This window comes from Xiphophorus hellerii, chromosome 4 (genome assembly GCF_003331165.1).
Source record: "Xiphophorus hellerii strain 12219 chromosome 4, Xiphophorus_hellerii-4.1, whole genome shotgun sequence".
Lineage (NCBI taxonomy): Eukaryota > Metazoa > Chordata > Actinopteri > Cyprinodontiformes > Poeciliidae > Xiphophorus > Xiphophorus hellerii.
Window position 1 is genome coordinate 11,970,607 of NC_045675.1, and position 16,562 is coordinate 11,987,168.

General features: G+C 37.3%; 1 protein-coding gene across 1 annotated transcript in view; it reads left to right on the forward strand.

Annotated features, from left to right (window-relative positions):
- The window catches only part of kif26ba (kinesin family member 26Ba), a 107,024-nt gene that overhangs the window by 40,604 nt on the left and 49,858 nt on the right, over nt 1–16,562 (forward strand). The window contains 2 exon segments of the mRNA XM_032560925.1: nt 5,199–5,380; nt 12,327–12,537. Of these exon segments, the coding sequence (XP_032416816.1) occupies nt 5,199–5,380; nt 12,327–12,537 (393 nt within the window).

A 16,562-nucleotide genomic window follows, 5' to 3' on the forward strand; every position in this document is an offset into this window, starting at 1 on the left:
ACCACCTCCGTGGTTCCCGCCTCCTTTGCCTCCGCCCACCCTGTGGGTAGTTTTTTGTTTCTTTTTGGACTCTTGGCCCTTCCCGTGTTTCCGCCCGCAATGGTGGGTTGTTTTTTGTTTTTTCTGAACTCTGGCCCCCCGTCCAGCGCCCCTCCGCCCACCCTTGTTGTGTTTTTGTTTTTTGGGCGTCTGGTAGCCGCCCTTGAGGGGGGGGTACTGTCAGGATCTGTGTTTATTTAGAGTTTTCTGTGTCCTTAGTCTCTTCGTTGTCCTGTCCTCCCCTTGATTGTTCCCAGGTGTGTCTCGTCTCTGTGATTACCCTCCCGTGTATTTAACTCCACCTGTGTTCCTTGTTCCTCGTCGGGTCCTCGTCAATGTTAGCGTCTATGTTTCGTCAGTGTTTCCTTGTGCCTGCTGCTTGTTACTGGACTTATTTACAATTAAATTCATCATCACATTCATCATTCCTGGGTCCGCTGCCTCTGCCTCACCACCTCACCCGCACCACTTCATGACAATCGCAGGAATTGTTTGGGTTTGAAACCAGTTTTATATTAGAAGACAAATTTAAACAATTTATTCAACCAGTTTCTGTGTTGAAGAAATTGAATTAGACGACAGAAAATCACAGATTAGAGTTTCTACAAGCTTCCAGACTGAAGCAGAGAGATGTGAAGCAGCAATAAGTGTCTTTTAGTCTGAATTCAAAGTTTCTTGTAGTATTCTAGGTCAATCTTAATACAATTTGCACTGAACATAAATGATATACAACATTAATAAGACAATATGTAATGGTTTGCATTCTGTTGATTAAATTTCCAATGTCAACATATTACCCTGACAAAACAAACTATTAAGATTAAACTAATTAATCTGTTTGCTCATCTGGTTTCATAAAAGGGAACAAAAAATGTTTGAAAGTCATGGCTCTCAAATTTCTTGCCGAGGTGAGAAAAAAAAAAAAGAATCAAGTGTTATTGTAATACGTATTGATTTGGATTTTTTCTTTGATTTGGTATTTTGTTGACCGGATAATAAGACGTGTTTTATCATTTTGCCCTCATTGTGTCTCTTCCAAATGAAAATAGCAATAAAACAGGAACTGTACTTTATAAAACAAAAAATAAACCACGCCATCGGCTTTACTAAATGTAATCAAATCTAAATATCTAATTGTTTAATGTCAATAAAGTTGATTTTTGCCAAATTTTTTGGATTAATTGCTCTGACTCAAAATTATGTGTGAACTGGTATCAATATTAATAATAACATATTGGAGCAATTAATTTTAATTTACTTTATTCATTATATTTCACTAACACCCACAGAAGACCTTCCTTTTGTATTACATTATATCAGTTTCTAATTGTTTCAATAGATCTGTCTGGAATATAAGACTTAAGGTTAAACCTGAAAAATAAATAAAAAATTAAGAAAAGCTGAAAAACCTCTAAAATACTAAAATCGTAACCATGGAAACTTTGATTTGTTAGATGTGTAGCCTGGAAACAAATCCGGGTTGCAGGAAGACTAGGAAATTGTTCCACTTGCAAAAAAAAGTTTAATTAAATAAATATCTGGAAGGTTTTCCCTTCATGAGAACAACTTGATTATGGCCTTAAGTTGGACTCAGATGTTTTAAATGTACTCTTAAAAAGGAGGCAGATAAACTTTCCATGCCGACAGCCAAATAAAAAACGCATCAGTCATTACAAGTGACAGGCTAAGTGTTAACTTATTCTTATTTTATATAATTACTCATAACTTAACCTATGTAAACATAAAAATCTTACTGTTGTCAGTCCTGGACATAATGAATGAGAGCAACAGTTGATTAAGAATGTATTTAAAATTTATTATCAAAATAAAACTGATTTTTACATCTCATAAAAAATAAACACTTCATTTACGACCTAATATACTTGATTTAAAGGTAAAATGTTATTGTCTAATATTTAGAAAGCTTGTAAAATTTGTTGTCATTCTTTAGTAAAGTGGTCTGATACTCTTTAATACAACTTTTGGATGCATTCCTTCAAAACGCCTGAATCAAATGACTGGTTAGTGCAGAACTTGCTCGATGACTACAGTTGCTGCAGAGAGTACTGTGTATGAATTTACATTTAGCTTAAAGCATCACTGTGTTTAATTCCTCTCTCTCTCTCCAAGCTCCCGGTGTGGTTATAATGTCTTCTTCAGATTGGGACCAGAAAAACCCATATAATCTGTATTTCTGCAGAGCCACACTGTATCCGGATTAGTCCAGGGGGAAATGCAGGATAAACATTGTAACATCGGCTTGCGTCATATTAAGAATGTTCTAGGTTTAAACTTGGATTTCTGGGTGGAGACTGATTTATTTAGTAATTTCTTCTGGTTTAACCTTTAATCTACTGTCATGTGGTGAAAATTACAAATACTGATGTAAAACAGTAATAGGAAACTTTTCAGCTGATGCATTAAGAAAAGTTAACAAATCCACCAAAACCCTGAAGTATTCACAAATAAACTTCTTTGCCAAATGAAAATAATATTAATTCTAAATTTGGCAGGTTTATTAATAATTTTGGGCATGAAATGCCAGACAGATCCATCTAAATTATTACCATGGCTTCTCAGGCAGAAACATGCATGTAGTTTAAATAGTTTGCTAGTTTTTTGTACAGAACTAATTAATTACTTTAGATTTCACGGCTTCTTTTCGCCGTTCAAGCAAAATTTGCTTAACAGCAATTCTAATACCCACACTTCATATCTGCACTGTAAAACATTTGAAAGTAGCTTGAAAATGAAAGTCCACCTGCTAAAAATGTAACTTAAGTCAACAAGAAAATTGGTTTGGTTTTAACTCAGGAATTAAAGTTCATGAAGTTGATTTAACAACAAGAGACAAGTTGTCTAAAAAATGTTTTTTTAAATTCATTAATCTTGAATTGTGAGTTTTAACTTAATGCTGTAATTTAAACCAAATGATTATTTCACAACATGCAAATAAAAACTGTCCTTACCTGGTTAAAGAGCCACATTTCTCTATTATTTTCACTCACAATATCAAGTTAAAATAACTACTTTTCACTTTAGAATAATTTAAATTATTGTTTTAAATTGCATGAACAAAATTTCAGATCTGACAATAAATTTTATTAAACATCACAATGAATTCTGCTAAAAACATTTAGTGTGAACACAACATTATCCCCAAGCGTTGCAAACTTAACACCGGAGTCAGAACAACGTAACGCACTTCCATCTCAGGATACAAAAACATGCTGCTAAGCATTCTGGGAAATAGTTCCCACTCCTGTCTTTTTCTTTCTGTTTTTTAAGTGCTAACCTAAAAACTCTAGTTTACTCAACTCTTAATATAAAAGTTGACGTAATTTACTGTTGTAAGTTTATCTTTCACAAACTCAAACATTTAGGTTCAAAACCTAAAACCTGCTAAATTTATTTGACTTAAAGAGCAGAAGATAGTAGACAACTAAATGTTTTTACAGTGTACTGTGAGCATTTGAGTATAGTAAAAGCACAAAGAAGTGTTGTATTTGTATACAAACTGCACAGGGATTTTATTTACAACAGGCCATCTATCAAGCAGTGGGCAGCCTCCGTCGACCCCAGGAGCCTCGGCAGTAAATACACGTCAAGCTGAGCTGATTTACGCACCGATGTAGAGAAGTGCAGACACTGAGCCACACAAGAACACAAAGACACACAACCCACTCCACAGAGTTCCTCCACTGAAGTATTTGGATATAATTCAGGTGCTCTGCTGTCTGGTACTAGACAGACAAATAAAGAGTAGTAATCAATAATCCACACCTGTGACATAAATGATTCACCTGAATACATGAGAGAAGCAGCACATGTTATTCAGTGTGTGTGTGTGTGTGTGGAGGTGTGTGGGCGTGTGTAGGGGTGTGTGTGTGTGTGTGTGGACATGTGGTCAGGAAGAGAGGGAGGCATTTATTACTTCAGTCTGAAGATCCTTTGGCAGTATTTTATATTAATCCTATACAGGTACATTTAAAAACACATTCCTGCAGAAAGGTTTACGTTTCTTACTTTGGAAAGGAGTCCAACCAATAAAGGGAACCTGGATTTATGTTTCTTAGTAAAAGTATACTTTAATTTGGCAAAACTTTTACAAGCAATTCATCATTAGCAGAAAGAATTAGCTGTTTAATCGTCAGTGCAAAGTGTACTACTACAGAGGTTCATAACGCCAGTCCAAAGTGACCAATATCCTGTATGTTTCAGATAACTGTCCGTTGACATATATCAGATTTAAATGAATGGGTCATTAACAGGCTTTTCTGCAGACACTTGAATGCATCATTTGACACAGGTGTGATGGACGGGGAACACTTTTAAACATGCAGGATGATTCCTGGGGATCTGGGTTGTGGATCACCGCAGTTTTTCATTCTTCTTAATTTTTTAGACATATGTTGATGATACAGTTTTATGTGTACCTGGTTATGGCATTGCATATGTCTTAATACAACCTTTCTGTGTGTTTTAAAATCTGTTGCAACTAACTAAAGGGTCTTATGAGACGAACCAGAAGGTTTATTTTATTTGTTTCTCTACATAGGGAAACAACCAGCTGCTAATCAATACAGAGGTTATATACGGTCAGTCAACTATTAATAATACGCACACTGTATTGAATAGAGAAGGTTTTGCTGTGGTGTTCAAATGTTCGCAAAAGGATTAACTTTTTTCCTAGAAACAAAAATAAAAAACAGGAGGATTTGTCAATGTAGATTGGATTAATCTCCCTCAAAAAGGGTCACAGCAGAAAACTACATGAGTTTACTTATCTGTTTATCCAGTAAGTATTAGACCGAAGATTAGCTAATGTGTGTAGAAATGTTTTACATGATGAACACAGATGTTCATCTAAACTAACTTATATGTCAGCCTGGAAGAGACGATTCAGGAGAATAGCTCTCTTTTCAATTTATCTTCTCTGTTTTGATCTCATCTTTGTGAATGTGGTGACTAAATGTTCAAACTAGACTTGACAAATAAGTAAAAGCAGCCTCAATGCTAATTTACCACCTAAGACTTGTCCATAGTGCACATATATCAACTTGGGCGTATTATTGGTAATTTATCTTTAAAATTGTTTTTCTCTGTAAACAGGCTCTCGTTTTTGTGAAGCATTAAGAATCTCCTTTTCTTTGTTTCAGATTTCCCAGATGATCTCTGACGCTTCAAGAGAAGGAGTGACTGAAGCGGCCCTGAACCGCTACAACTCTCACTCCCCTGCGCGCGCAAACTCTCCATCACACACAAACTCTCCCTCCAACACGCCGGCTGTAACCACCTCAGCACCGACTGCCACTTCTGCAGCTGCCTCCTTCTTCGCCAGGTACAGTAAGACATTTCAGACCTAAATCTATCAGACTGAATCCACCAGAGGATCATATGTCATACGTCAGTCAGTCTGGGAAAACAAAAGTTTAATTAAAACAACAAAAAACAAAATTAGACAATGATTTCTTGGTATAAGTCATTATTTGTCTACTTAATTGAGTCCAGGAAAAATGCTTAGCGAGATAACATGAAGACATACTGTACGTAACATGGGTACAACATTGATGAAAAACATGGTACACTCAAAATGAACAAGTGAATCATTCATTCACTGTATCTGAAGGATTGTTGGTCCATCATAACTAATTAATCACATTTTAAATGATACTGATGGTTTCCCTTTGTTGCTTTTACACCTCTTCTCTGCTGTTCATCCTCACATAATTAGATGCGTTTGTCTGGTATATTCATCTGCTGCTCTTCAGTGTACCAGACATAATGTTGTCTGTCAGAGCCCCAAAGTGCACAAGGACACTCTTAAACACACACACTGTCTTGATCTTTCCCCTCTTCAGTCCACTGAGCTGTCAAATATCAAAGGCTGTTTTACACAAACACACACATCTGGTTTACATTATAAAAAAACATCCAGCTGTAAGAGCTTAAAAAAAAAACTCTGACTGCTTAGACACGTGGAGTCCCATAACAGTGTCCAGAGTTTCACGGACATGGAGTGGTATAAGAGTCTGACTGTATGGTCAAAGACAGCACAGCTGAATGAATTAAAACAAACATTAAAAAGTGTTTAAAGCAATCTGTCTTTTGCTTACAAGTACAGGAATGCAACTACCGCTGTTAAAATGTATTGATACAGAAGTGATTATGAATAACACAGATTTCCAAACACTTCCATTTTGTCTTTTTATAAAAAGAGTAAGGTGGAAGTAGGGCTGGATGGTAAGGCTGAAAAACGTGTCACAATATAAGAGTTTCATCTCAGTTGATAATTATTGAGTAGTTTTTTTTTTGTTTTAAACATCTAAAATACTGCATAACCGTTCCCATTTCATCCACAATTTCATCTTTTTATTTTTAAGCAGTTGCAAAGCACAGAGGTAAAACCTGAAACTGCTGCTGTGCGAAGTTACTCAACAGGTTGTTGCTAGGGAACCAAAGAGCAAGAAAGTTGGTTGATTTCACCAACCTTGCTTAGCTGCTTTGAGAGGTTGAGAGCCTAAAGTCTTTCCTCTGCCTACATCCCCCAGAATGCTGTGTGGTTCTGGATTCAGTGCAGTTCAGTGAAATTATTGAAAATTCTATCAGATATAGTTTTTATTGATATTGGTCTACATATATTGATATATATTGTTATTGATTTATGTCCAGGATCCCCTAATTTGATGATAAAACACAGATGATAGACAGCTTTCAAAATGCTAGAGTGCTACTTAACTCTCTAAGCAACCAGAGAAAATGGATGCAAACACTACAAATGGTATAGAAAAATGTTATGGATTTAATTCCTATAACCGCAAAATAAAATCTTAAACCAGATCAGATCTACTCATGTGCGTCTGTTATGCTTGTTTTTTCTCCATTGTGTCATTGTAAAATTTTATTTTTTAGTTGGGTAAACATGCACTTGGTTGTATTTTTATTTATGGTTGGGATGATGCGGGAATGTTTGTGCATTTATCTATTAGCCTGTGTTTACAGTCAGTAAAATCAGCCTTGCAGGGCTGATGCAGGTCTCGGTCTTTACTCTTAGACGTGGGCTGCATCCAGACACAAACACAATCTTCGCTGGGCTCGCTGTCTGCACACTGCCAAATCCCTGTGTCCACTCCATGTCCTCTCACCTGATCCCCTGTCTTCCTTTATTTCTCCTCTGCCTCCCCTGCCTATCTCCATTTCTTGTTTTCTCCTCAGCATGCAGCTCTTCTGTTTTCATTTAATTGCTCTCCTCCTTTCCCATTGTTCTCTCCTCTCGTTCACCCACACCTTCTCTGTTCCCACACTGACCTTTCCTTTACCTCCACACTAATGCATATCTGAGTAATATCTTTCATTAGTGGCAATCTGTCTGTGGAATATGTCACACTTGCACAGCAGCTCTACATCTTCGCCGAGCCGCAGCGGCCCTCTGGGGACACTGGGATAGAGACTTGCTGTGGTGTGTGCATGCTCTTACTCACAAGGGGGAGGGAGTTTCTATCAGTGCAGGAATTTTTTAACTGCATGCTCTGAGGATCGGATCTACAGGGATTTGGCTGGCTGTGTGTGTGCTGCATGAGGCAGCTGAGTAAATGAATTGGCCCCAAGTGAGTCGGTGAATTGGGAAGGCGTTATTTTAGATGGAGGATGGCAGAGATATGTAGGTTGCTGTCCCTTTTTCTGACCCTTTACATTTCTTGCTGACATTTTTTGTGTTATTTAAGGAAAACGGTTTCCTCCAGTAATAGATGAGAACAAATTTGCTACCCATCAAACTGGTGGATTGATAATCCAGCCAGATGGGACAAAAAAAAAAGAGAAGAAGTCATTTGATCAGATCACGTACACATTTGTTTTGATTTTTGCTCACACAACCAAGAAAAACCATTTTACTGCCACACGGCATGCAAATAATTGTTGCACCTTATGCTTAATTTAGCCTCAATCATTGTGCCTTTTGTTGTTTCGCTTTCCCACTTTACCTCCAAAGTAACCGACTTCACTTGGTGAAGTTTTTACTTCTATCCTATTAGTTATGGGGTAATGAACAGTGAGGAAATACCCACAAAAATATCTGAACTGAATCAGAAATGAGAGTTTTTCAAGCAGACAGAACCAGCTGTTGTAGCTGAAGTTGGCAGTACGGAACGCTTCTAAGTTCAGCAGCTAAACTGAAGCCATATAAGCAGCATCACAAGAGATTTCTTTAAAACAGCCTGAGATGTGAATAAAAACAGGAGGAAGTAGTTTAAAAACGCGTTCACAACAAACGCCTTTTGTGTGTCAGGCGCATCCGGTTTACATTAAAAGTCTGTGTCGCGGCGCGTTTCATGCGTCTAGTGGGGCGCGATTGGAAGCGTTTGGGTTCCCAGGAGTGTTTGACGCATCAAGCGTCCGACAAATAGGCTGGCCAAGAAAAACAACGGCTAAAGCCGCATCTGACGCGCCATCGACGCACGTCCACATAGACTTTGGATGGAAACCAGACGTGCAAAACGCTAGGTCGAAAGCAAAATGTCAAGAGTCTGAATTCATAGTGCAAACACGTCAAACTTGAAGCGTCGGATGCGTTTTTTACGTGTGTAATGCGTTTGGTGTGAACACACCATATATGTTCAATTTTTTTTTCAAAAGTGACTTTAACAAAGTGAATCTGACCTCAATGCACGGCCCGGTGGGTTTATTAATGGCAGAATCCCAATGAAGCTCTGAGTTAGAAGCGCCACAAATTCAGGTAATTCAGTTTGCAAACACAGATTTGAAGAATTGCATCAATTTGTTTGAGGAGACATTGATAAGAGAACACCACAATCATAGTGGAGACGGACAATGAAGTGACCTGTGACCCACGGCTTTAAAGAAGTTGGAGATTTTGGGGCAACACGGAAAGTGGGCCCACCAAAATAAAAGCCAAATGACTAAATGTGGGCTACTGGCACCCCGAGCTGAGATAGGAACGGAGATGACAGAACCTCAGAAGTAGTAACATTTGCTATCAAAAGTCCAAATTCAACCATGAAAGATTTTTTTTAACTTCAGAGAGAATCCAGGTAACGTATTTATTATATAGGTTTTTGGGGGGTTTTTTTTGCCTGTTTATTAATTATTCAGGAAGCATTCGTTTTTTCTTGTAGAAACAGCAGGGAATCAGAATTTATTTTACTCAAAACTCATTTGGATCTGTGGGATCATCAGTGTAATCACTGACCTTGCAATCCATCCATTAGCTAAATATTCTTATCCTTACAAAGTCTTGCAAATGCAATTCTGTTTTAGAAATATCCAGAATTTTCTCACGCCTTTGAATTAACTTGTAATTGACAGAACAGCTACAACAGCTGTACAGTCAGCTACAACAGTAGTCCCTATCATTTTCAACAAAATGTGGTCATTTCTTTAGCCACATGTCCATGTCAGTAGATAATATCAGTAAAGCCAGTCTTCTGTCCAAGCTGAACAGCCATTCTGACCTAATACAACACACAAAAGCTCACTTCCTCATGTTCACCATCACTCTGTCTCCCCTCACATCTTCTTCCATTGATGGCCTACTAAACAGAAAGTAATTAACCACTTGAACCAACAACACAGCCAGGAGACACCAGCCATCAATCAGCAGAGCTGTTTGTGTTTGCCGGAGAGGAGGAAGAAAACAAAGCAGCATCTTGTTACCAGCTGACCTCTGATGCTTTCCAACAAGAGTCAGATACCTGAGGTCTATGAGGGGAGAAGAAGTGGCAGTCGGTGCTGAAGGAATCGATGCTCTTCGAAAAGGATGAGTGGGTATATGGAGGGCAGCAAAGAAGTGGAGAGGATGGAGAGGAAAAATAATGAGTGAGAGAATGAAACCAAGGTTTTCAGGATGGGGGAGCCCAAGAAGGAACGGAAGACAGAAAAGGGAGTAACAGAGAAGAGCTGATGATTTGATGAGCCGATTGATGTAAAACAACTACAGTTCACTTTACGGTTAGTTTGAAATAGACCTGCTCAACCAAATCCCACACCACCAGTTACCAGCTATTGTTTGAGTGTTTGTTACTTAAATTTATCCAAAGATTGAATCACTGAGGAAGCGAAAACATTTCAGAAACATTCAGAAACTGAAACCCAAGTGTTTCCCCACCAGAAGAAAACTGTAAGAAGAATAAGATATACATTTTTTTGCTTAGCTGTAAAGAGTCCCAGTTAAGCAATATTATAGTGAGAGTGAAAAACGAAAATGCATGCAGGTTACAAGCAGGAATCCCCTGCAGCAGAGTGAACAAATCCATCATTGTCACGCCTCTTACTGCAACCATCAGCAGCACTGCAGCGGCCCCTTATTTCATTGACAGCACAGAAATCACATACAATATTAATGAAACACAGAATAGAGAAAATAAATTCACTAATGCTTTAAAACCTCCCATGATTAGACAGAGCATGGAAACTGATTTCAATACAATCCTGCAGCAGACAAAAAGATTTCAATAAATTTCTTCACATGATGCATGGGGAGGTTTTGAACATTACACCAACATAATACAAACCTGTAATTGCCTTTGATCGCATTTCAAGCGCGTAAGCTTAGCCTGCACCCTCAAAAAAACCCAATTAGTGGTCTTCTCATGGAGGTTTGTTTCACACTGTGTGCAGTCAGACACACACACACGCCTTCACACACAAATCTCCAGGGAGAGCCAGTCAAATGGTGAAGTGCTTCATCGTAACACGGGTCACTTGATTCACATCTTCCTTCCTCTCCCCCTCTTTCCCACTCTCCTTTTGCCGACTCTCTCCCTCACTCTCATTTCTGAAACTTGCTGCAGTTAATTGAAAGCCAATGGTGTGAGAATACAGCTTCTTGACAGAGAGTGCATCAGGGCAGAAGGTCTCTCGCTCTTTCTACCTCTCCTTACATGTTCTCTAAATTAAATATGTGGGTTAAAGCAGAGCAGTGCAGGAAGCCCTGCTGCAGCTGTTTTAGTGGACTTTCATTGTGTTCAATTGGTGATAGAGCAGCTGGATGTGGAAGTAGTTACAGTTGGTGCAAGGAATAAAATAACATCTTTCTGTCTTTGTACTCTGTAGCGTGCATTAAACATCCAATGCCCAAAAACCACTGCAGAGTTAAAACTTCGGATTTATTATCATTCACAGGCTCTGCTGGCCATAAATGACATATTTCTATATTTGACTCATGAATATCAATCATTTTTAACTTTTAATCATATAGATTTCAACTGTAAATTAAGAAAAAAATTAATTAGGAGAAAAAGTCATAATATTACAAGTATAAAGTAAATATTATGACTATTATTGTAAAACTGTGACTTTATTCTTGTAATATGACTTTTTATTCTCAATTTTTTTGGCTTTATTCTTGTAATTATACGACTCTATTGTCATGATTTTATTTTTTAACATTTCTTCAGCCGTAATATGCCTTCAAAAATCTGTTCTCTTTTCAGGTTGAAAAAATATACACAACTTCAGTGACATTTCACAGCAAACCAGGGTGCAAAGCACACCAAAGACAACATCTTACCAAATACTTTTAAGAGTGGTTGGTTCCACTGGCTGGTTGTTTCATTTACTTTATTTTTTCATCAATATTAAGGAATTATTTATTTAAAACAAGCTGATATCTAGCTAAAAAGTTACTTATATGTTAGTTTTGCCTTATTTCAAGTTCACTCAGATATTTCCATTAGAAACTAGATGAAAATACTTGGTAAGATTTTGTGTTTTTGCAGTGAAGTTTGAACTCATTGTAGATTTTTTCTAAACTAAACAGGATAAGATTTATACAGGCAGGTTAAAATGTATATGCCACCAATAACATCTGATTAAATTGCCCTTAGCAAGGTACAGAGAAACTCACCCAAAACTTGTTAATGGCTGATAAAAAAAACTGTCTGTATATTTGACTATCAGTCTTTAAATTTGTTAATTTTCTGGCAATAATTTGGAACACAAAGAATTTTTAAAATACATTTTCTAAAGCTTCATAATGAAGGTTTATGGGTGAAGGGAAGATGAACCGATATATTAAATTTATAATAGAAAACAGATGTGGTGTATGTGTACATTTAAGCTTATGTGCATAATTCTGCAGCCAATTAGAGAAACTATACAATAAAAATCAAACTTGTGCAGAAATTAATATTACCTTTATGCCATTACTAAACCTATGTTGTCCTATGTTGAAATGTAGGTTTTTTTAGATAAAATTCAGTGAGTTCTTACGTCTGATTTTAACCTAGTATTCTAATCATTTAATGGCGGTTACTGCTTCTCTCCCTCAGAGCTGCTCAAAAGTTGAACTTGACGTCGAAGAAGAAGAAGCAGAAGACCACCACGGTTGCAGCCCCTCTGACATCATCTCCGTCCTCGTCCTGCGACCCTCATCTGTTCCCGACTAACTTCAGCTCTGCTTTGGTGACGATGCCTCCACCTGCTCCACCTTGTCTTCTTCGAGCAGCAAACAAGATCAAAGATACACCCGGCCTTGGAAAGGTATCAAGATGGCTTCTTTTTCTCTGCCATGTTATTTTCCCCTTAAAACTCAGAAAAGGTTGAATTCGACACATAAAACATTACCCATCATTAAATAGAGATAAAACATTAAAAATACAGCTCTGGGAAAAATTAAGATACCTCTTTAAGTCATCATATTCTCTGATTTTACTTTTTATAGGTATATGTTTGAGTAAAATTAAAGTTTTTATTCTATGAACTACTGACAACATGTCTCTGAAATTCTGAAATTCCAAGCAAAAATTTTGTATTTATTTGCAGAAACTGAGAAATGGTCAAAATGCAGGGCTTTCAGACCTCAAATAATAATAAAGAAAACAAGTTCATATTCTTTTAGAAACAACAATACTAATGTTTCAACTCAGGAAGAGTTAAAAAAAACAAAACAAAAAAAAAAAAACAATATTAGGTGGAATAATAACCATGAGGTTTTCTATGAGGTTCAGTGCAGTGGGCTCTAATTTTTTCCAGAGCTGTAGATATGGACTCTTATAACATTTAAAACAAGTGGTAGTGTTAGTAATTAAGTTAGAAAACCCTCCTGCAATTCAGGATTTCTGTTCCTGTAATTTTTGAAAATATTATAAAACTCGTCTTGCCTGTAGGAAACTTCACCATGAAATTGAATTATGATGTTAAGTACGTGTAAAGCAAAAAGCTGCTGCCTTTTGTCCATTATTGAGACATTAAACCATCTACTACTCTTCCACTGACAGTACGGGAATGAGTCAGTAGCTTAGGAATAAATTATGAATAAGCTGTGGAAATGCAACCTTTTTAAGTTAGCTTAGTGAGTATTGCTCAACTTGTACATACATTGGTCATGAGGACTAGTTTGGAGGCATTACTGTATTAATTCTTAGTTTACTCATGATTTATGATTGTTGGTGCCAGATATGCTGGTCTAAGTATTTCAGAGACAAAAATACAATGTTTGAGAAGAGGAAGGCAATGGTATCTCAAATAATCAATTGTTACGATCAAGAATATCATCTGATTGTAAAATATGTTGACTCTTGAAGTGGATGACCACACTGGTTGTCAGATTAGAACAGGAATTGGAAACCAAAAAATGTAAACTTAAAATAAAAAAAATCCTGATGTAGATGACATGTTGATTTTCAAATTATGATTTGATTAATTTATCACACCTTATTAGCAATTAGCTCTTCTGGAGTCACCTCATTAGTACTGAAAATACTATTTTGAATCTATATAAATGTGCGATTTTTTAAAAATAGAATTAATTAAGTTAGTTAAAATTGATTGCAGGATTTTGTAGTGGGGTACAAGTACAGATAAAAAAACTTCTTGCTTCCAAAGCTGTCTAAAATATAGAAAATACTGGTTCATTCCCAGATAAACCTCTTTATTGCTGAAGTTTTTGTGAATTAGTCATACTTTTATGAACGGAAAAGAAATTGCTCTTTTTTTAGACAAATGAAAGCTGAAAATTTGTGAAAAGCAATCCAAATAAAAACTTTAAAAAATTTATATAATTTCCAAAAAGCCTGCAGCAACGTTAATAAAGACTATTTTAAAATGTTACAACAAATTCTAGATCTATGACAGGGAACTATGAGTCTGGATTAAAAGTTTGTCTTAATCAGCAAAAAAAAAAAAAAGGCAGTAAAGTTAGAACAACTGTGTAAAGATATTTCTAAATTATGGTGTGTGAATAAATTTTTGAATGATCATTCATAACATAAAATAGAATAAACAGAAATGTGAATTTAGACATGTATTTAGATATTACTGCCAAATACAATTAGCCTAGCGTCATTGAAGAATCAGCTACTCCAAAACTCAAAGTGAATCAGTTTGGGGGAAGTTGTTGCTTTTTGTTTTCTTATCTTTTCTTAGGAGTTATTTAAGCCCAAATAGTGCTGTAATTTGCTGAAATACTGAGCTGTAGCATTTTATCCTGACCTTCACCAGTTTAAGTGTGTTCGCTTGCGGGTGTGTGTGGGTGGGTGGGTGTGTGCGTGTGTGTGTGTGTGTCAGCTGGGCTCCCCTGCTGTAGGATACCAAAATATAACCTAATGGTTACCATGGTAACACATTTCAGGCTGACAAAAGTCATCTGTCACCATCGCCACTGGGTGATGAAACACACAAGAAAGAAAGAGAGAGTGTGTGTAGGGGTGTGTGTGTGTGTGTGTGCTGGGGGACCAGGCACACACTCGGCTCTCAAGTGTGTGCACTATTGATCGTCCATGTAATGAGTTTTTAGTGCCGCCCCCCTCTACAGTTTGAGGCTCCCTGACTTTGTGCCCCCAACAGCTGGAAAACGAACGACTGTCGGACAAAAGAATCAAACTTCCTGCGAAAGTTTCCGTATCAAGAGAGGAATTTTTAAAAAAAAATAAATAAAAGCATCCCGTTTTTGTATGTGTGTGTGAATCATCTGTTGTTTGAGCTCCATGTGTTGGGACCATTTGGCTCTGAGGGAATTTGTCAAGTACGAGTGGAAATATGTGCGTGCCGTTCATATTAACTACCAGATGAGCCCGAAAGCCATCTCTCTGTTCAATTGCATTTGTAAAATGTTACAACTGTGTAGTCTGAAAAACCTGCCGATATTTAGAAAAGATTCAGAATAATATCACTTCCATCTCATCAGTGTTCAAGCAACATTATTTGCCACTGAAGTAACTGGAACTACTGCTGGAATAAAGAAAATACAGTGCACAGTAAAATAAATACTGTTGCTATTTTGATTAAATTACAGTCACTCACTAAGAGGATCTATTTACCTTCCACATATTTGCTTTTAAAATCATTACAATTCAATGTGTTGTGTTGAAATGCTTAGTTTAATATTTTGCAACAGAAAGCTTTCATTTCGCCTATCAGAGTTTCTGTCTGTCTCTCCATATGGAGATGACAGATGTCCTCTCAGTTGTCAAGGAAACCATTTCTAGATTGCATATTCACGCACATAACAAATGATTCTGCCATCAACCCATAAGCACACATCACATACTGTATAATACAGCTGGAAGAAACGTGATAAAGAAGAAAAAAAAAACCTCTTCTCACATCATACCTGGCTTTTACTTTTCTCATTACAGCTACATCTCAGCTAATTAAAATAATTTATTTCACTAATTTGATTAAAAAAAGAGAAACTAATACCTGTTACTGACCTTTGCAACTACATCATTTAATCATTGGAGGCGCCATGACGGACGTCGGAAGTGAGGGACAGGAGTATTGAACTGATCAACTGAAGTGGTTTTCCCAAGTTGTTTTTGTCTGTTTACTCTTCGCTTCTGCTTGTTGAGTCGAGCTAATTTGTACGGTGGCCGACAGGTGCAAATGCGCAGCAAAAGAGAAAACATGCAAACAAAAAAGAAGACACCCCCGAATGAAATGCAGCAAACAAAAAGAGAGACGCAAACACCCCCGAATGAAATGCAGCAAACAAAAAGAGAGACGCAAACACCCCCGAATTAAATGCAGCAAACAAAAAGAGAGACGCAAACACCCCCGAATGAAATGCAGCAAACAAAAGAGAGACGCAAACACCCCCGAATGAAATGCAGCAAACAAAAAGAGAGACGCAAACACCCCCGAATGAAATGCAGCAAACAAAAAGAGAGACGCAAACACCCCCGAATGAAATGCAGCAAACAAAAAGAGAGACGCAAACACCCCCGAATGAAATGCAGCAAACAAAAAGAGAGACGCAAACACCCCCGAATGAAATGCAGCAAACAAAAAGAGAGACGCAAACACCCCCGAATGAAATGCAGCAAACAAAAAGTGTTGAAAACGGAAGTGCTCCAGACCACTAGGGGGAGTCAAAGAAAATAGTATTCATTTCTATGGGACCAGATGCAAGATTCTTCTTCTTCTTCTTCTTGGTATTTATTGGCGGTTGGCAACAAACTTACAGTAGCATTACCGCCACTTACCAGTATGGAGTGTGGTTCGAGATGGTCTATAAACTTTCACTTTCTACCTTTTCCCTCCATTAACTCCTGATTAAACATACCCCC